The sequence below is a fragment of the Vanessa cardui genome, chromosome 9 (genome assembly GCF_905220365.1).
Source record: "Vanessa cardui chromosome 9, ilVanCard2.1, whole genome shotgun sequence".
NCBI lineage: Eukaryota > Metazoa > Arthropoda > Insecta > Lepidoptera > Nymphalidae > Vanessa > Vanessa cardui.
Window position 1 is genome coordinate 11,947,537 of NC_061131.1, and position 23,422 is coordinate 11,970,958.

A 23,422-nucleotide genomic window follows, 5' to 3' on the forward strand; every position below is an offset into this window, starting at 1 on the left:
TATCATTAGTTTTCTATGTTGTCTTCGGTCTGGGTGTTTGTGGTACCGTCGTTACTCTTGATTTTCCACAACACAAGTGCTTTAGCTACATACATTGGGATCTGTGTAATGTAAGTGATGTTGTCTCATATTTATATTTATTTTATTTATTTATAGATTAAACTAGATTAAAGAGATAATTCTTACACTGGAATAATAAATAAGTAGTTTTTGTATCTAGATTACGTTTTTTTATCTGTAGTTTCTTCGTCAATTAGTCAATGATTGAATGAGCTTATGATAACTGCGAATTGAATATGCGAGCGGACCCGTCACAAAGCCCCTTATCCCTGACTCGAATAACTAATCAATATACTTATTTCCTATTCATACTAAGTTAAGGTATGTTCAAACTGTCCACAGAATATTAATCATTGATTATAAAAATCGAACAATGTGTTACGTGATCTGTACGATTATATGTATGTATATATGTGTTGAATTTGCAAAGATCGGGCACTATTATATGTGAAAATTAGATGTTGTTATGATGTCGATAAATATATAAAAAAACTCTTAATTATGTATTTGTGTGGTTTGTCCGATTTTTCACACATGCACATAAAGTTGCAAACGTTTTAAAGATTCCAGTTCTATGATTTTTCATAAGGATATCTATGGGTGATAATGTGTACATATATATGTTAATCATAAAATTTTTACCGAATAATATACAAAAAGCTAAATTAAGTATACTAAACAACATATTCAAATGAATAGTAATAAATAAAATACTCTTTGATTAAACAACTTAAACAAAGCAATATTAAACAAAAACTATTATGATTGCAATATTGTTATTTTTGTAAGAAGATGTAACAGCCTGTACATTTCCCACTGCTGAGATAAGGCCTCCCCTTCCATTAAGGAAATGGTTTGGAACATATTCCACCACGCTGTTCCAATGCGGGTTGTTGGAATGCACATGTGGCAGAATTTCGATGAAATTAGACACATGCAGGTTTCCTCACGATGTTTTCCTTCACAGCCGAGCACGAGATGAATTATAAACACAAATTAAGCACATATATAATAGTGGTGCTCGCCTGGGTTTGAACCCGCAATCATCGGTTAAGATGGACGCGTTCTAACCACTGGGCCATCTCAGCTCTTATAAAAATAAGAAGATGACTTGGCCCAAAATCGGGACATGCAACTCACAACAGCATATTGATAAATATGTGAAAACATGTTTCTGCATGTATGTGCGGAAGTTGATGGACGGATGGGTTGATTCTATCATTATATGAATATACATATAAATTGCTTGTATCCTGGATCCACTAGTTCCTAGTTAAATGTATATGATATTCTTAATACTATGTTGTTGTCTATGTTTATGTTGTATGAACAAATCTTATATAATCGAATTAAGTTTTAATGTGTTTAAAGACAAGTGCAAGTTTATAAATAAAGGTAATCGTATACATAAACAAATTAATGATTTAGTCGCGATGGCATATTAGTTAGAAGGCATAGTTTTTTTTATTGATGATTGTGGGTTCAAACCCAGGTAATCACCGCTGAGTTTGAATCTTATTCGTGTTTATAATTTATTTCGTGCACGGATATGAAGTAAAATCTTTAGGAAATTCTGTCACAAGTGTATACAGGCTCCCAAACTTCTCCTCAAAAGTGAGGCCTTAGCCTGGCAGTAGTTAGTCAATATAAGATTTTGTAGATGATAAAAAAGGGTGGAATTAATACTTGTTGACTTCCAGGCAGGATATATTAATTTAAATAATTTTATTAACTAACATGACTGTATTTCTTTAAATGTTGAAAAAGAGTAACTACTGAGTTTCTTGCCGGTTCTTATCGGTAGAATCTACTTTCCGAACCGGTGGTAGCTTCACTTAATTGTTAAATGACGATTCAAAAGTGCTTGTAAAAGCCCACTTGAATAAAGTTAATTTTGATTTTGTTATTTAATCAAACATTACAGTTTTATAAGTTATTTATTTAGTAATCTGCCCCACATTCGTGATCATATCCCGACGGAAACTAGGACGCGGTGGATTTATAAACTGCGTACAGCGGTAATCAGCTTTATTGCGAAAATGACGCTCAACCCACTCTCATCTAACCATAATTCGGGTTAAACTCACGCTGAGAAATCTTATTTCGGTCTAAAAACAACCTACCGTACTTACTACCTATTGGACCACGAAGACGCGCCCCTCCACGTTAAATTATTATACTCATGCATTTGTGTGAGTGAGAGACGCACGTTCTCACAATATGTAATAGTGTGCGTGAGCCGACTAAGAGTAAAGTCAGCAAAATAATTGCTTTATAGTTATTAAAGCCTGTGACGTCATATAGCGATATTTTATAAATGTATTATTTTTTTAAATTTAGAATCCTATGGTTCAGTGTTCCATTCACAGTTTTGAAATGTAATATAATACTGGTAGTAACTGCGCTATTCCCCAGTACCCATACATTTCGCAACTGAGCAAGGAATGTCCCCTTTTCAGAGACCGCTTTATGAGCAACCAAGGTAGAGCTGAATCCATGCTGCTTCAATGCTAATTGGCGGATATACGAATACGTCTCAGAATTTACTTCGATAAATACATATTTCCTCGAGATATATTCATTTGCTACGCTATAATTGTATGAGTTAGTACTTATCCAACATTAAAATCCACTATTTTTTAGTATTGTCAACGTATTTTATCATTCACGATATCGAGTTATTCTTTATGTAATATATTTATAAGTAGTTTCATAATAAAATTTTGTCATCCTTTATGTTTTCTCAAAGTTTTTAAAAGCATATTTTAACAGATTAGTAGTTTGTAAGAATTTACTAAGTGACTCATGTGTAAAATGACTTATGTGTATTACGTTGATACGCTATTTTGATACTTATTTGTATTATAGTCAATGTCGCGTGTAGCACGATCACGTTCGATAATCTAAGAGCAACTTTTTACAGAATAGCTTAAAGACCAGATTTGCGAAGTCAAAACATGTTCCTGATATGTTTATCTTATATACTTACAAGCGACCAGCCCCGGCTTTGCACGAGTATACTTAATACTGGTACTAAATATCACAGAATTTGTTTATTTACGACATCACATTACAAACTTCTAAAACTATAAGTTTTTATTTACTATATTGTCCATGTATTATATACAAACAAAATACTCTCGTTACTCTATCTATTAAAAAAAATTTAAAATCCATTGCGTAGTTTTGAAAAATTTAAGCATACAAAGGGACATAGGGACAGAGAAAGCGACTTTGTTTAATACTATGTAGTGATGATAATGCTGAAGGACTGCTTGTAAATCCACTTAAGTTTCTTTTTTATAATCTCCTGGTGAGTCGTGTTCACTAATTACACTCAGGAAGTTATGACAGACCTCTTATTTCAATGAAGGAATGTTAATAGTTGATTCATATACTGTATATTGAGCAGAAATTTAAACGGCATTGTTATTTTAACAGGTCATTATAATGAAATACCTTGACCAAATATGCAAGTTGGTTCCAATTAAATCTACTGACTTAATATAATATTTGGTGCATACATATGATTTTCCTACCAATTCTTACGACGAGTTCTTGTAATATTTTTCTATGTTATGAAATAACCTTGAATACAACATGATAATAAAACAATATTCCTTAACGTTTATATCTATCTCTTTCCGCATAGCGTTGATAAAATTACCTATCTCACTTGTACTATATTGATGCAAGTGAAAAAGAAAATAGAAAGTCGATATAAAAGAGGGAGAAAATGATATTAACCGTATTTATCCGATAGTATGTCAGCTCGGTGCATTTCGTTTCCACGTGGCCGATCGGGACCGTACATTGAACCACGTCCTTTCCGCTCCGGCGCAGACATTCGTTACGCTTGTCTCCTTTGTTCACCATAGAAGTCTCGTTAGCTTGTGTGCACAGTGACATAAAAGCTATAAAGTTCCCTGTGTCCAAATTAACCTACATTATGAATAAACGATGTCCACGCCCTTTGACGTAAGATGTACAAGCGACAAGTTTAAAAAAAGAACTCTTTGACGTTTGACGTTTGCTACCTTTTGTTTAAATAATGACAGCTACTATATCCATTTCTGTAACAACTCTTATAAGCTAAACTTGTTTTTTTTTTTTTTATAATAACTTATCAAATGGCAAGGACCAAAATAGGAAGGATTGTAGTTTTTTTTTAAATATACGGAACAGATCTTATAAGAGACTTCGAGTCTTTTTATTGCAATGGCGATGGTTTCAGTACTTTTATCATGACATTCAAAAATATATTACTATAATATTAGGGAATATTAAGAAAAAAAAACGTGTTTTTTTAAGGCCACTGGCCAACATAACTTGTTACAAAGGAAATATTTCAGACTATGGTTAAGAGTGGCGTCGAGCAACCTGATTTATTTTTAAAACCTGTACAGTACAGCCTCTTCCTACTCGTTAAACAAATGACCTACATTATATAAAACAATGATAAATGAGGATTTGTTGTTATTTTTGTCACATTAATATCTACAAAGTTAAATTATTTATTGATAAGTGCAGTTTTGAAAACCTTCCGTCGAGTTTCATTATTGTCGCAAAACGGAGAGGTGGAAAGCTGAGATCATAAATGATAATGAGGATTTATTTGTATTCAACACAATCTGAATCTTGTAAAGGAAGATCAGAAGGAACCAAATTTATGACGATTTTTTGAGGAAAGTTAGTACACAAGACAACGTTGACGACCTCCGTGGTGGACACCGGTTTTCACAGATACGCCACTTCGAAGTCCCAGGTTCGATTCCCATCCTAGTCTATGTAGAAATTTGTGTTACCGTCATTACTTCTAATTTTCCACACAAGTGTTTTAGCTACTTACATTGGGGATTAGAGTAATGTATGTGATATTGTCCAATATTTATTTATTTATTATTAAGACAACCAACTTCCTGAGGGATTAAACTATAAGAGATACTCAGGTTACTCACAAATTTTTAACCCGCAACTCGATCGCGGTATCTTGAGATTTGAAGCTTTACAAACTAGCTGGACTGCAGCATATAAATTACATAATATAAGAAAACAATGAAACTGATTATTCTCAAAACCGATCCAGTAACTGTGACTGTAACCGTTAAAGAATAACAATAGCCTTAAGAACACCGTAAGGTAATTGTCTGTTTTACGCAACTACGGCGAATTCAAACTGCGGTTCATGATTTCAGCAGACTATAAATTTATGTACTTTCATCTAAGCCCGCAAAGTATCCTGTTATATTCATAGAAACATATAAGTTTAATTAATAGAATCTTTGTCTTTTTGTGTTGGTAGTCGTATGAGCCAATGAGCCATCTAATGGTTAGTGGTAACAAGGACATTAGTTCTGTGATAGATACTAGCCATTCCTGACATCACAAATGCTTCACGAACCTTGGGAAGTTTGCTTTGCCTTTTGGCTATAGATATTTTGGTTCACTCACTCTTCAAACCGCAATCCAACTATACCTAGCATTGCTGCTTGGTGGCAGAACATATGAGTAGATGGTACCTAACCAGCATAATACCCTTCTACAAAGTAAAAGGACAACCAGCTAAGTTCGTACTCTTCAGAGAGCAATATGTCCTTAGTCGTGGTTGGGATTTATACTTATTTATTCATTGTTACAATAATGTCGTATGTACATTAATAATTTCGTAATATTTACATTAAATTTAGAAACAAATTTGTTCCCTTATTACCTTAACTACGTCGTTTTCTATATTTAGCTCAACGAAGCGTGTTTATTACTGTCGGTCATCATTTTAACGAGGAGATTAGCCGACATAACCACTCAGTAAACAAGTGAGAATACAACATCAGGTTGATCCCGTGCAAACAATTGTTATTAAGGGCAAGTTTGTATTTTAGAAGCAAACATTACATTTAAAAAAAAAAACAAATGAACATCGCCGTCACATAATATGATGTACTTTCCATATCAAAGGAAAGACCTTTCGGAAAATATGTCCAAAAATAATTAATGTAGTATTACGTTTTATGCAGTTTATACGTGCTCCTATCGTACGCACACCAATATACAGTGACGTGTATGACATAGTTCATATCTGTAATTGTTTGTAGATTAGTTGTCACCAGCGGCTTCGCTCGCTTTTTAGAGGACGGTTTTCATGTGTTATGCAAAAAAGTAGCCAATGTCCTACCTTGGAGAACAAGTTTGCTTTATAGCAAATTTGCGTCAAATTCGATTCATTGGTTTGGCAGTTAAACAATGATAGATAGTCAGATAGAGCTACTTTCACATTTATAATATTAGTATACATAAGTTTGACAGGAAAAATGGTTTTAAAATAGTCTCAGCTCTTTCATCTTCACGTCAAAGAACGGCCGAAAGGTTCTTAAAAAGCAAATATAGGACGGTAGCCAAAGGCGTCACTCGTCAGAAATGTCGCTTTCAGCAAGCGTTTGTTACTCATTGTAACTGGGAAGAAAAACTCGTATAAGTTCATCATTAAAATTGTAACAAAAATACATTCAAATGTATTGTACGTACCTACTCTGTAATTTTACACTATAATCTATTCTTTCGACTTTTGTGCATAATATCTTTATCTTACGATTGAAAGAATTATTTAATAAAATCGATATAAAGTCTTTAGATTAAAAAATGACAGTTTCATTTCAAGCAAAATTTTCCAAAAATTGTCTGACATAAAAAAATGTTAATATTTCTTTAAATTGCAAAAACACTAAACCTTCAAATCTGTCTTTGACCTTTTGCTTTTGACAGTGGAGATAAAATATCGTGTACCTTTGTTATGTACTTAATATTAAATCACGTTGTAGTGAATAAATATAAGTATAAATATTGGATTATTATCATATTAATATTGCAAGTAAATCATTAAGATTGTTGTTAATCTTCTCGATATTCGATACATTACATGTACGCAAACTAATCGAGTTGTCAGCGACACCGCCTTAATATGGTACAGGATACAGACGTTCAACGCGTCCTCTGTCACTCAATTTGTGGGGGACGTACTATTTTCGAAGCGACTGCTCTCGTACTAATGACAGCAAATTGCCCCCCAGCGACGAGAATAACTGCGGTATTCGTGTGCTGATCTGTAGCATGCGACGTTATTCGTTAAAAATATACTATGTTTTAGAATTTTAATATTTTAAATGAAAACGAAATTGACAGACACTACAGTCATTGTCAAATTCGATTGTGATGATAACTTCTTAAAATATTTTAATGTAACTAAACACTTATCTGACCTCGGGGACTCGTCCGTACCCATCGAAATTAAAAAAAAACTATAATTATTTAAAAGTCACTCTCTAAGCTTAAAACTAAATGTTCCTAGTACAAACCTTGTTTTGAGTTTTTAATAATATCTATATATTGATACAAAAAATCGTTACTCAAAGAGTACTATTCATATGCGTGTATTTGTTAAATAATATTAAATTCTTAAGTATCCCACGACTGGGAAACGATCTTTAATTTGTTTATATAGACCTAGTAGTATATGACATAATTATATACTTACACATAAATAAATAATACGTATAAATTTCTTCCGATTAATGTAGATTTTATGCAATTGCAACACAAGCCATTTTTGACCTTCATCGTTATCAACAGGTACGACGAGAATTAAACAGACTAAACATTTAAACACCCAGGGTTCTGAAAAAAAAAATAGTTACAAGAATATGAAATCCGCATTTAATATTTTCATGATTAGATTCCACGTATATTAGTATTGATACATTTCATAATTTCTTTTTTTATTGCAATTGATTTAATCAAACAATGAAATTACGACTAATAAATTTGAGCGTTTGTCGAGTAATTAATTATCGCGTGTCTGAGAATGTACATAAAGTATGCGTAGTCAGAATTAATGACTGTTGTACATATGTCTGTAGCATAAGCGTGTAACGGAACGCACGTACATTAAAGAGTAGCTAGAACGACTTGTTCGAATCGCTTTTTATTGTGCATGAAGAGCAGAGATAGTCCAGTGGTTAGAACGCGTACATCTTAACCGATGATTGCGGGTTCATATCCAGACACCACTGAATATTCATGTGCTTAATTTGTGTTTATAATTCATCTCGTGCTCAGCGGTTAATGAAAAAATCGCGAGGAAACCTGCATGTGTCTAATTTCATCGAAATTCTGCCCCATGTGTATTCCACCAATTACAAATCATTTTACATAAATTTACAGGCTGTTGTTGTGCATACTATCTTTATAATCATTGATAAAGATTTTCACGTCAGGATTTAAGGTGACCACGTACCATTCCAACTATTTGACAGACTGGCCGCCAATAAAAAAAATATTAGTAAAGTTTAATTTACGCTTATTGAAACAGCTAGTACAACATTTGTATGTACGTATTCGACTCAACTTTATTAGAGTGCTCATAAATAAATATGAATTGGACTTCAGTCAACATAAATGTTATATATTATTTATAAATATTCACGCGTCTGACGACCGAAAACGTCACCAGTAAAGACAATTTTTTTACATAGACATTAAAATAACATTATTCATTTTCACCCATAAAATATGGAAATGTTGATGGTAGATTATTCATTGATTATATTATTTTATGAACATTAACAGCCTTATAGATCTATTCACCCATGAAGTTGTGACCCTCTACATTAAATTGATGATGTTTTAATAAAGTACAACTTAACGTAACCTCACGCACACAAAGACACCTTATACGGATAAACATCACTCTCTCACAGTGGAGGGGAGCGCCTTCGTGTGTGAACAGATCTATAGTTATATAGTTATTACTTATTAACTTTCCTCATATAATAATCTTTCATCTCTTTCTGACATTGTCAATAAATAAATATGAGACAACATCACAGACATTACTCTGATTCCAATCTAAGTTGCCAAAGCACTTAGATCCCAATGTAAGTAGCTGAAGCACTTGTGTTATGGGAAATCAGAAGTAACGACGGTACCACAAACACCCAGACCCAAGACAACATAGAAAACTAATGATAATCTACATCGACTCGGCCGGGAATCGAACCCGGGACCTCGGTGTACCCATGAAAACCAAACATTATTGGTTTGATGAATCCAAACATTATTGTTTTGATATTCGAAAAAGAAGACAGCATTATTTAACCCATTCAGTCATATAGGAAAATTGTATGTGAGAGTTAAATAGATCTTGTTTTGATTTTGACATTAATAATACAGTGAATCTTAATTTGTTATTATAGCACACATTGTTCTTTAAGTGTGTTTAATTGTTAATTTGTAAACACAAATCTATACATATAATAAGATTGGAGTGTCTGTTTGTAATAATAAAATAGCACTTTTTCACTCAATGCATACACGGTACATATACCAAAATAGATTTTTTACAATTTTTGTCTGACTCTCTGGAATATATTCCGGCTAATCTTTGGAACAGCTGGACCGATTTTGACGTGACTTTCATTGACAGATAACTGATATAATAAGGAGTAACTTAGGCTACAGTATTTATTTATTTTTGTTAAAATCAAACGCGTGCAACGTCGCGTGCACAGCTAGTCGTTCATATATATCATATGTTTGACAACTATGTTGACTCTTGAGTGTTTTAAACACATGGTCGCAGTTTTAAATATGCAATAATAAATACCTATGCTTCAATAAATTCAAAGACTTTTAAACGACCTTTGCCTCTTCCAACTGTAAATAATTGTTTATTTATAATTCACGGCGAATATCTTCATTGGAAAAAGTCACAGAAAACAGAATATGTAAATATCTTATACAAATCATTTTGACCTATGAAAATTTACTTTTACGTTAAAATTTATACAGTTTGAATGTAAATTACGGAAACAAAAACATTGGAGCCTTGACAACATGGATTCGTCGCAAAAAAGAGTGTGACGATCTGTGGCCATCGTTTGTCTATGCTCAGTGAATCGGAAATAGTACGGTACATTCAATGGAGCTGTTAATTCGTTCGATACACACAACGTTTACAATATGACGGAAAGATACATATCGACAGACAGATTATTTACGAACAAAAAAAACACATAAACTTACTCCCAACTCGCAACGTTGGTGGCGCATTGGTGTGATGTAGTAAATGATTAATGTTTCTAGCAACGCCAAAGACTATGGGCAGTGTTGACCATTTACCGAATACCTCCTGATATGCCTGATGGTAATACCAGTGGTTTCTAATTACATAAAAATTATATTCATTCAATTTTCTAATAAAAAACTAGTAAATAGTGAAATGAAGATGACATGGCACGCTGGTGACATTACGATTTCTTTTTAATTAAAATGGCCGCCTCGCTACCATAGACACGATACTCCGCTAGTGTCAGTAACGAGACTTGTCAAATTCATAGCACATTGTCGTATCTGTGAAGTGTAAACGGGCTCCTACAGTCTGATTTGATGGATAATAAAATATAAGAGCACCATAACACCGAGACCAGCCAAAATAAACGAAAGATCATAAATTTTGATTATACCATTCCATTCCAGCGAGTATCAATAACTTGAACACTTACAATAAAGGAATATTCTGCATGTATTGCTTTTGTTGTTTACGAGACAGAGAGATTACGAATGCAAAGAATATAACAATTTAGAATCTATCTATTTAAATAAAAATAAAAGATTCTGTCTGCGTTAATTTGTTTGTATGTGCTAATCTTATAGACACTACAGATGCTGTTGATTTTTATTAATGTTTTTATTCATGTTTCTTTACTATATTGTTCATGTATTATATTCAAAACCTTCCTCTCGAATCACTCTATCTATTAAAAAAACGCATCAAAATCCATTACGTTATTTTAAAGATCTAAGCATAGACAGGGACAGACAGCGGTAAGCGATTTTATACTATGTGATGATAATTAATTGTTCTATCCGAAAATATTCTATGGAAAATTTATTTAATTATATTTGTCATCGTAGTGTTACTAGTGCCAAAACAACGAGCTGGTTTTCACAATTTGTAACAGATCAATGACCTTTTCTTTATTTGAAAAACGAATACAATATTTTTATCGAGTGTACTTTGTCGTATCGCTCGTCAACTATTATTAAAGATCACAGCGGAAACAGCATTGTATTCAGTTACTTCCTACCTAACTATTGTGCAGAATTCACATAGCATATAAGTATAGTATTATAAAGCATTGGTATTGTGATTTATAAATGTGCATCTAATTTGTGCGTAAAACTTTTTTTATTCGATTTTATTTTTCACTTTAGGCTCAATATTCGATGTCGTTGGCTTTATAATCGTATAGTCTATACAAAATAGAAAAAAAATCATATATTATATTTTACAGAAAAAAAACTCAATTATAATAAAATGAACATAGTTACGATGACGTCGATAAAATACAGTAGGAGTATTTTGTAAGGAGAAACTCGTTACTCACGGTAGAAAACGAACGAGAAGTATGTAGATTGTGATACTGTGTGCTACGTTCACAAAATATTTAAATTTAAAGGATACACGTATCGAAATAGCGTCTTGTCGTAAAACGATTGTCAAAATCTTACAGGAGATATGAAGACAGTCTTACAGAATTAAACTGTTGAGTTGACCCTACTATTGCTATTTAGAACTAATGCTTACATATCTTAATAAGTATTATTATAGAATGCAAATATTAACAAAGTATATGCTTGGATTTATATAATATGAAATGAAGTAGATACATAGTAGTTACACACAGTCTAATAATATGAAGAGATAATACTTCATAAATATAAGTGTATTTTCAAGCTCTATATAAAAAACGCTCTATATACGTATGATACTCATACATATATTTTCGTTATAATATGTGTCTTTCTAGACCCAAAGATATGTCAGTTATGTAAAACTAAAGATATATATGAAATAAACCGCGACGCTTATCAGCTGTTGACGGATGTCCTGTAAACCACCTAACAGTGTCTAGACTTTCTTCCATTACCACCCTAAGTGGACCTGTACTGAAGTACGTCAAGGCCTTTCAGAACAATTATACTCGGCGCTTGCGTTCTACATTAACTGGATGTACGACAGTTTAACGTCATTTCGTGGACGATAATTTATAAATAGTTTGTTCACTGGTCGATATTCGTTTGTTTTTTGGATAACACTTACAACAACAAAGTTTTCAAAGTCTACTATTGCTACTAAAAACGAAAATGTGTTGATAAAAAAGTAGTCAAAGACTCTAGTCGAAGGACTGACCATATTATTTACTGCTATGTTTTGATACTTCGTATTGATGTGTTCCGGTTTGAAGGGTGAGTGAGCCAGTGTAATAAAAGGAACAAGGGACATAGATCCCTAACTCACAAAGTTGGTGATGAATGATTAATGTCAAAATCAGGTGGTCCATTTGCTTGTCCTATAATATAAAAAGTACAAAACCGGTCTAGTGATGACCTATTTATATATCGATAATTATGTGTCAATAAAGATTAACTAGATTGATAGCACAGTTCACCGAATATAACTGTTAAACTTATGGCTAGTATATTTTCATGCCTTTTTGGTTTGCGACCGTGCCCATTGTATTATAATGAATCCTTTTTTGTTTTCGATTGTACATTGATTATTAAATAATAAATATGTCGTCAAAAATAAATTATTGCTTTGTTAAACTTTTACTGAACAATATTTTTGCCATTATAAATATTATATATTCATTATTATATAAGACTTTTATAAAGGAAGATCGTATATTATAAATCTTACGACTATCGACGCATCTCATTTCGTATATGTTTTGTCAATCGACGGTGATACACCATTTTTATACCACCAATATCGCGTATAAAATTCTTACATTTTCACTTTCGTGTTCTGCGGTGACTTTCGAGTTTCTTGTTTGAGTATACCTCGGAAAAGAAGGACGTAAGTCGCACAGAATAAAAACGTAATAAGCAGCATGTTTTCTGATATAATTCTATATATACTGTATTCTTTCTGGTTTATATCTTAGTTATTTGGCGTTTAATAACATGAATTTGTAAATAGGACGCGTAAATAACGAAAGGTCGACAGGTGTTAACGTCATGCTCTGAAATGTCTTATCCAGTTGAAAAGAGCCATATTATAAGAATATTTTTTATAAATACAATTTTATTTATGAATGACGCAATTATTTTATATAAATTAATTGTGCTAATTTATTCCAACACGCTATCCATTGCGCGTTAATGAATACACATATGATATCACGTCAATAGTAAACAAGAGATGAATTATAAACAAAAAATATGCTCCTGAAATTTTGTGTTATGAAAAATGATGTGGCTTCAAATACGTATGTGTCAAAGATGATATTGATGATGATGAGATGACGTTTATGTAAAACAACTTAGGTAATATGATTCATATGACTTACTCATCATATATAACATTATTTATTATAATATTATAATATATATTAGAGTTATCATACAAAAAATAAATTCCGTGACGAGATTGGTAACTATTTCCCTCGCTATAGGAAAAAAGAAAGTGTATCAGAGTAAACAGTATCCAAATTTCGTTCTTATTTAACATTGAATACATTAAAAACTTTTTCGAGCAATGAAGCAGAAAATAACAATTTTTTTGTCATCAACATCTATTCTTGTTTAACAATTAATGAAGATCCGTTACTCTCTTACGTAGGTAAAATATTAGAGCCAAGTGTACCTACATACGCAACACGTTTTGGCAATTATCGCGTGCACGTTTCTGCTTGACAATGAAGGGGCTAAACATTTTTATAGAAACAAAATATCAATTTCATGACAATGTATGCTCACGTGAGAATGAAATTGATTTAAATATAGGAAAACGAAAAGGTTAGTACGTTTGAAGTATAAACTTAACAACTTCAAATAATCTTTTTCAAAATTTTAAATGTTGAAAAAGAGTAACTTCTGAGTTTCTTGCCGGTTCTTCTCGGTAGAATCTACTTTCCGAACCGGTGGTAGCTTCACTTAATTATTAATTGACGTTTCAAAAGTGCGTGAAGAGCCCACTTGAATAAAAATTATTTTGATTTGATTTGACTAATTTGTAACAACCCAAAACAAAACAATTTAGTTATTTCCGATATTAGATATATAAATATATGCAAATGAATGGAGTACTTCCTCTTTTTGGAGACCAATAACATACGTCATAATTAATTTACTTATTAAAGTATAATCATATAATTAAAGGTCATTCTACAAACGAAAGAGTCTACTTATCATTCAAGTTATAGAGAAGGCATATAAGAGCTTGGCTGATGTTTTATTCGATCAGTCATAACAATTTCCATTATAAAAATAATAAACGAAATCTTTCACATGGAGTCTGAACGAGAAACGAAAACAATTAATCCATTAGTGAAACATCAAGTACGTTCGGATCTAATATCTTCAACAAAGTGCACTCATCAGATCCGTCATAACATTCGATCTGATCTTGAAATGTTCTTAACGCTTTTTAATCTGGTTTTGTGGCTGATTATTTCATATGAAATCGTCATGAAACCTCACGATCCTGGGCTCAGTATTTTAAGGATTTCTTCACAAATATTTTCAGCGCACCGTCTCGTTCTGCACTTATATATTTGGTGACAAAAGGATTACACGAATTGAATACGTTAAAAAACAAGCCTAAGGTAATCCTTAGTAATAGTAAAACTGCTAGCTATCCATGACTTGACTCGCGTTTTAGGGTGTTGGTGTTAGGTAAAAAAGTAACCTATGCCTTTTCTTGGAGTTCAAGTTTACTTCATACCAAATATCATTACATTCGGTTCAGCAGTGTGGTCGTGAAAGAGCGAAAGACAAACAGACAGAACTACTTTCACATTTATAATTTATATATATTAACATATATATAATTAATATAGCTGGAATGCTCTCATGTTAAAATAAAGGAAATTCTAAAGATAGGTCAATATAAAAGCTTATAAAAACAAACTTAGAGGTTATTTTGCGAAAAAGGAATTAATCTTACTCAAATAAAGCCACTTAACGTATCGCACACATCGTACTCTCCTTAAAAAACTCTACCCCGAATATCAACAAAAAAATGAAAAGATTTTAGTAAACATTAAAATAAAAAAAAAAATAATTTCCCTCGACATTAACGCGTGTAAACATTTTTTATGTCTTCATCACATCTGCCGTAACGAGCTCATGACAAACGTAAAAGTAATACGAGGATTTGTACCAACATTACACACACACACACACACACACACACACACACACACACACACACACACACACACACACACACACACACGCGCGCGCGCACAATCACTACCAGAAATTCCAGATATGTTTCTATTCTCTGTTTTTCTATTATCTTTCTTTGTATATGTTACTAGCGACTTCGTAAGGGCCTACAAGTTTTATTATTTTTACCATTATATGGTATAAAACTTACACCCTTATTACAATGAAGCTTTCTTGCAGTGAAAAATGTTTAGAATAGGCTTATTACATCCGAGGATTACCCCCTACACATAAATGAACAAATTAATAATATTTGTACGGATACATTGATCGATGTACTTCTGACTGTTTTTATACAATTGCAACAAATTCAGCAATGAAAAAGAAAATATTAAACGGCACAGTTTTAGTTCTTTAAATTGTAAGGACTATCTTCGAGGCATACATTATTGAACAAAAAAAAAACAATAAGAAGCCTACTGTGGTGTAAAATCTTGAATGTAATCAGGTAGGAATTAAACCAGTAATGCGTAGTTCATCACTTACTAATTAAATACAAATCTTGCTTCGTAACGTCCGCCGTACCTTTCTAAACCATTCATCCGGTAGTGAGGAAAATTCAAACCCAATATTTCCTCCGATTGTCTTTCCCCTTCTTATTCTACCCGTTCGAAGCCGAGACGGATAGTCACAGTACAAATCAAGACCAATTGAAATGTTGGTGAAAGATTTGAAAAAGATACGGAACGGCACTGCTCTTACCGATGAACACTAGGGACTTAATCCGATCCAATGAAAGTAACTCGATGAAATCTAACTCGCACTCCATAAAGAGAGCAATCAGAACGTTATTTGCGTTAAATCTTATTTTACAATCGTAATACGATGCATGTACTGTCGCTGTTTGCGGTCTTCGGTTATATTTAGCGCTTGCGTAGTTGCTATGGATTAAGCGATCATCTGTTTATTTATATCTAGAGAGATATCGCTTGTTCAATCATTGATGGCAATATTAATTTCCGCAACTATTCAATTTACATATTATATTGCCTTAATTTCCGGTGCTAAAGCTTTGTGTATCTATACATAGGTGGGTGGATACTCATCAATTATTTTAACACCAATGATTTGAATTGTATTTCTTGTATGTGTTCTGATTTAAAGATTTAGTCAGATGTTATAACTATAGAAACCAAAGTCATAAAATCTTACATACTATTTATAGATTAATAGTTAAAGTGACTCCTTATGGTCACGTGGCTCATTAACTTATCTGCCATATATAATGTACATGTTAGTTATTTACTGTGCACTTCTTAATTGTTTCTAATCGAATCAGAACATAGAATCAGAATCGCATTATAACTCATCAGTTATGATGCGATTCTGATTTGATAAAGATGAGTTTTTATTTTTCTGTGAATTAATCAAATTTCGATCGTATTAGAATTGATATAATAATGTTAATAAAATAAACCAATGGAATTCACTATGCATGAATTCAAACACCTTAAGCAGCCAATCAAAACAACGAGGGAGATACAGCAAATGTACTAACAAAACGTCAGTGAAGATATTGCTTATTTAAGAAGAAATAATGTTACCATCCCAGTCCGTACACTAATTATGATAACGAATATGAGATCTTTCATTAAAGAGCTTTAAAAACAAATACTCTTGCTCGTAAATCTTATCCGCCTGTTTAGTTATTTATCACCTAATGAGTAAATAATTTGTCTTATGACTAGACAACTTAGACGTTCAACTTTTAGACAAAGATATAGCTATGTTAATGTAACCCTGTGTTCAATATTGAAATGACGTGTTACTTTTTATATTTATATGTGTATGTATATTAAATAACACGTCTTTACTGACTTATTCATCATTGCCGATCGTAACTATTAAAGTTAGGGCAATTACATTTGTTAAGCAGGATCGTATTATTGTGTCACCCACTAAGGAACGAATTTTAGAAATTCATCCCCTAAGGGGGTGAAATAAGTGTAGAAAATTTGGATGGTAGTCTGTCATTTTTTAAGTTAGAAACATGAAACTATTATTGGTATATTGATTAAAAATTAGTAGATACGTATTTAAGCATTTCTAGATATTCTACCCCTAAGGGAGTAAAATACACATCAATGTGGTATAACACAATATTTAATTAGTATATGTACATATATATGTAGTTATTAAATATTATCGCATAAACTGATTGTAACATAAAATAATATTACTTGAAAAATCAATATCACGTTATTTTATGAACGTTAAAGTGCAACGCTTAATTCGATTAGTGTTCTCGTTCACTTCGCCATATAAAAAATTAATGCATCAATGAATTTCGCTGTTGAAATTCGAAATTCTGAGTTTGAAATTGCACTGGTAGTTTAAGAGATTTAATTTGATAAAAGTTTGCGTTAACGCTCGAATTTTAAAATGTCTTTTTTTTAATCTTTGTGTAAGTAAAGACATGTCCGGGATTGAACCTTTTTTACTTTTTAAAATGAATGCGCAAATGATTTATTATGAGCGTAATAAATGATTTTTTATCAAATTTAGCTTAGTTTTTTTTTTACAATATAGAAATGACGTAAACGTCAATATTTTTCCAAACTTTAAAGACTATTTGGCACCGAGATATTTTTTTATAACTAATAGCCGCGAGTAACATACTATTTTTTTATTTCGTATTGTTCATATACATTGTATCGATTAAACGCATGCTCAACGTACTGTGAAGAAATAATTAATAACTTATGTCACTTCTGACGTCTAGTAAGTGAATTAAGTAATTTGAAAACAGAACAAGAAAAAAAGAGAAAAAAATACGGTTTTAAATTACAAGCTCGGTAAATTTATTTCTTTTCATTTTTATTGGATATTGAATAGAGATAATCCAAGAGTTTTGAAAATCGAATTGGATTTGAAATGTATCGTGGTGTCTAACTTTTGTTCAAGGTCGCATAATCCAAACCAGACAAACTAACAGTCGCCGCCGTGAAATTTTGCAAATAAAAAATAGTTTAGTAGGTACTCGGCCTAAAATAAAAGCGTTTCGAGGAATCTTACAACATATGAAAACAACTTTTAACAACTCAAAGATCTCCCAATATGCAATAACAGCTTCTTTAAATATGTAATTATTAATGACAAAATAATTCATACATAGAACTACGTATAATATGATATTCTTAAAAAAATGTATTACATCGCGCAGTCGACATGTAATTAAACAAAAACCAATCAAGTAGTACAGACGAATACAATACACGGAAAAAAATAATCGTATAAATGTACTGGATTGTTTGGATATAGCTGAAACTTGTGATATTGGTTATAATATAAAACAGAAACCTTCGCGTAAACATACAGCTATAAGATAAAAATAAACAAAATATTTTAGATGCGTCAACGCTAGTCAGTCTTCCGTAAACATTTTTTATATAATTATCAAACTAAGAAGTCTTCCAAACAGTACTGGAGTTATCGAATCATTGCATATTTAAATATATTGGGTAATATCAATAATGTCATACAAATCGAACAGCATATATCTATTTCATCTGCCAGAATACATTGATAAATGTATATTCATCTCGTTTCAACAACAACTATTTCGTATTCGAAACAAATATCCCATCTCTCTTTTGTAAATAGATTACATAATATTTTGAACTGATGCCAGATTTAAACTTCGTTTTGTAAGAATATACAACAAAGTGTGTTCCTTGGTCACGAATTAAAAGTCATTGTTATACATAAGCGTCTATTATTTATGCTTTTATCTGTGGAACTGTTTTATAAGAATTCTAAAGTCAATGCAGGAATACGATAGAGAAATGCGACATAGACTATAATAGTTATGACACATAAAGGCTACACGTGTCAAAATATCTTAGTTACTTTCCAACATTTCAGAACTGAGTTACGAAGTCTGTTCTCTCAGAATTGAAATTCTAGTTTCTTAAATGCTGGATATTTTTTTCAGTACTACCTCAGAACACATTATATAAACACATTTTTTTAATCAAATCAGCAACTAAATATTGCATACGTGTATATGTGCATAGACAATATTCATATATAAAAACAAAGAGTATATACTTGATGTTCTTTTCGGTCGAAGCTTTATTCCAAATTATTCATCATTATTATTAAAAAAAAAATACTAAATGAATGACCTTGAAAGTCTAGGCGAGTGATAACGGATAGTTAATAATTTATTAATAACGAGACAGACAACCACTGAGTTTTCAGGTCTAATGGACTGCCATGGTAACGCAGGTTATCAGTGAGTAAAAATCCTGTTATCATATTGGTAACTATTGAGACCCATACACGGACTGTCTACAACCGGCCTTTTAGGAGGAGCCTTACAAAAAAATCTCAATAAAAAGCACGCTGATTGGTCAAACGTTGTCGAAGTCTATCAATCTCAAATAGATACACGACATCCATTTTTATATACAACAGTTCGTTTATTGATATATATTATCTAAGAAAATATGTCTTCCGCTAAGATTATACCATAAGAAGAATAATCGCAAGCGACATTATATACGTATTTCCAACTCGAAGACATAAATAACATACTGTTATATGGTATAAGGAAATTTCTCAACATTATTCTTTGTTTATTTATATGACTATTGCTTACACAATGGCACCGCGTATATTGAACGTTTTTCATAGCTATTAAATTTAATATTTTTTAAATTATTTACACATTTAAAAAAAGAACATTAATATTATACGGGATTTTTGGAAGCAACAGTCTAATATAAAAAATATCAGAATCGATCCACCCTGTAAAAAGTTACGATATATCAAAAAAAGAAAAAAAAATACAGACGAATTGATAACATCCTCCTTTTTGAAGTCGGTTGAAGCTTAAGTGATGTACGTACTAGTGACTAATACAACCTTCATTTTCTATAACTCTTATAAGTGATTATATTTACATTAACGCACAATCATATCATCATCAATTCGAATCAAATATTCAATTATCATACAATTATTAAATGAATCAAAGTAATTTATTTGTGCTTATATATAAATAATATGTAAGGAAACTCACATGTAAAAGATATGAATGAAGTGCGATCTGATTAAAAAATAATATATAAAAACTCTTTGTTAAAAAACTTTTTTTAACATTTAGAACATTGATAAATATATAAACACTAACATACTACATATTTTGATGTGAGGTGTCATTTTTCAAAGAAATTTCAAAATTTTTCATTTTATAATTACTTTTATTATCACAAGTAATAATAATAAGATTAAAAAGTATTTTCATGGACATAAATCACCGATTTGATTTATTTATTACAAAAAGATATATAAAAACTTTATGGTTCAGAACTGATATAAACCTACGATTTTAGCTCATTACGTTATCAATAAATCAATCAGTCGAAGAAAAACAAAGAAATCGTAAAAGTGCCAATTTTAATTAAAGCAGATACGAAAATGTGTTTAGATCGATACCATCCAAGGTTTATAAAACTCTATAAAACTTATCATAAGCACAGGGTGTTTATAGACAAAATAAATAGCATTTAAAAAAAAAAATACAACAAAAACAGACTTGGACAATGCACAAGAAGTTTAGACGAGGCAAGCAAAGTTACCTTATCAAGAACTTCTTGATACGAATTTAAATATTATCAATATATGGAAAATAAAACTACAAGCCGTGTACAGTTCGGACCTACTAATATAATAAACATTGATGCAAGGTAATCTTTCTTAATTTCATCTTAAAATTATTATACTGTAAATATGTCAAGTCTCTAGCCTAGAACCAAAAATTCGTTATGGTTGTTTACGGATATTAATGATTTATATTTTGGTGAGAGATTAGGCATGTAATAATTATTTTGTTTAAAAAAAAGTAAAATGGCTCGTTAATATAAACCTCAGCAAAAAGTGTTACAACGCCATCTAGTAACGACTGACGACAAAGTTGATAATATAACCTCAATTAAAAAACATTCAGGATGATTAGTCAATACGAGCTGAAGTCGATTTATCTTAAACAGACCAAAATATACCAAAGAATAATGTAATGTTTGGTAACATGACAGAACGTCAACGAAATTTCCGCGTTTCACTAAAATTAAATTTCACATATCAAACGTCAGCGGCATTGTCCGTTAAACACGCTTTATGCAACACCCTGTGCAAATGTTTAATGTTACATTTAGAACGTTGATAAATATATTAACACTTACTTACTTACGTATTTTGACAATTCATCACGTAGACATTTTATATCTTTTTCAATTTTCAAAATTTTCCGTTTTATTGAGATTCGATTCAGCGTTTCTTCTCCGTCAGAATTTCTTCATGATTCTTATCCTACTGTGAACATTGGAAATCTCCTTACGATGAGTTTTAAATATGAAATAATTAATTATTGTTACCATCGCATATCCCTTTCTCACAATGTAGGATCGTGTTCTGAAGTGAGTTTCGAGTTTTTTCTTACTTGATAGCTCTTCAAGTCGCGTTACTTATTGATTATTATTGATAAACATGAGTTGAAGGACTGTTATATAGATTGCTATATATTTTTAAAATTCACTGAAACATCAACGGTATATTATTTTAGTTTTTATAACGATGCTTTCTATTTATTTATATTTAAATTGAAATTAAACACTTCGTTTTAGTAGGTTAATAGTAATGTTGGATACGAAATATAATATATATTTAAAGATATTTAAAAAATCATACGAATAAAATTACTAAACCACACACAATAATTCATATTCTCGACAGGTTTGTCTAAACAATGAAGTACACATTTTTATAATAAATGTTTTATCTTTCGTAGGACGACGTCCCCACCCGGAGAGCCGTTGGTGCGTGCTCCAGCCGGCAAGCCGCGATGCCCTCCCGCCATCTCGCGGCTGCGAGTGGAGAAAGTAGAAGGTGGTCTAGCGGTCGCCGGGGTGGTAGTTGCCGCCAATTGCCAGATCATTCTTCCTATCTTCGGGTTCCTGTTCATGCTGGTTGGATGCGTTCTTACAGGTAAGATCATCAAGAATCATCATCAACAGCCTGTAAATTTCCCACTGCTGGACTTAGGCCTCCTCTCCGTTTGAGAAGAAGAATTGGAGCGTATTCTACCACGCTGCTCCAATGCGAGCTAATGGATAGACATTGAACTGAACAGAATTTCATTAAAATTAGTTACATGCAGATTAACTCACGCTGTTTTCCTTCACTGCTAAGCACGAGATGAATTACAGACTCAAATGTTTAATTTGAAAATTCATTAGTGCTTGCCTGGACTTGAACCCACAATCATCGGTTAAGATGCACGCATTCTAACCATTGAGCCATCTCGGCTCCGGGAAAATAAATCCTCCTGATCCTGACAAACTCCCCAAAGAGCGAATACATTAGTAAACCAATATCTATGAATCATTTGTGATGCATGGGATATGGTTATGTTAAAGGTTTTTGTCTATAGGTGCGGCTTAAGCTGGTTAGCATAGGTTCTTAGTAATTCCCAACATGGATACATTTTGTAACAAGGGACCTAACAACTTAGGGATGATTTTAGGCTAGGTTCATATTTGTATAGTTAATAGTTGTATGAATGTCTATAAATAGAGGTGATGCGAAACAAAGCGAAATTGTTTTAACATTCATAAACTCTTTTTTTATTTTTGTTAACACGTTCGTTCCAGGTCTTCATTTTTTTCGTCTCATAAAATTACAGTAGTAGAGGTACACTTGTAGAGATTTCGCTTGCAATAAATATTGAGGAAGTTTTTTCAGTCAATCAAAACGTGAGCAGAAAAAAACAAGCACATGCATTTGTTAGGTATTTACGATAATTGCAATCATCGAGTAGTCTTATAAAACAAGTAGTGTTGAAAGATTACGTCATACTTCAGTTAGACCGTTTCAGATGTATCTTGCATCTTCAAAGTTCAGTGAACTCCAAGTGAAGATTAATGGGAGCGATATTACATATGAAAACCCTTCATCGCTCTTGTTCTGTTTGTATTTGATAATAAACATTTACATGTATGATTATAAACTTATTCTATTCTATATAAAGTCTTATTTGTTGGGGTTTAAGGTTCAATTTTGAATGGATTAG

At 31.9% G+C, this 23,422-nt stretch overlaps 1 protein-coding gene across 2 annotated transcripts in view; it reads left to right on the top strand.

The window, feature by feature from the left end:
- The window catches only part of LOC124532305, a 113,739-nt gene that overhangs the window by 79,795 nt on the left and 10,522 nt on the right, over nt 1-23,422 (top strand). For both annotated transcript variants that reach the window (XM_047107151.1, XM_047107152.1), the window contains exon 2: nt 22,142-22,338. In XM_047107151.1, the coding sequence (XP_046963107.1) occupies nt 22,142-22,338 (197 nt within the window). The remainder of the gene's footprint in view (nt 1-22,141; nt 22,339-23,422) is intronic.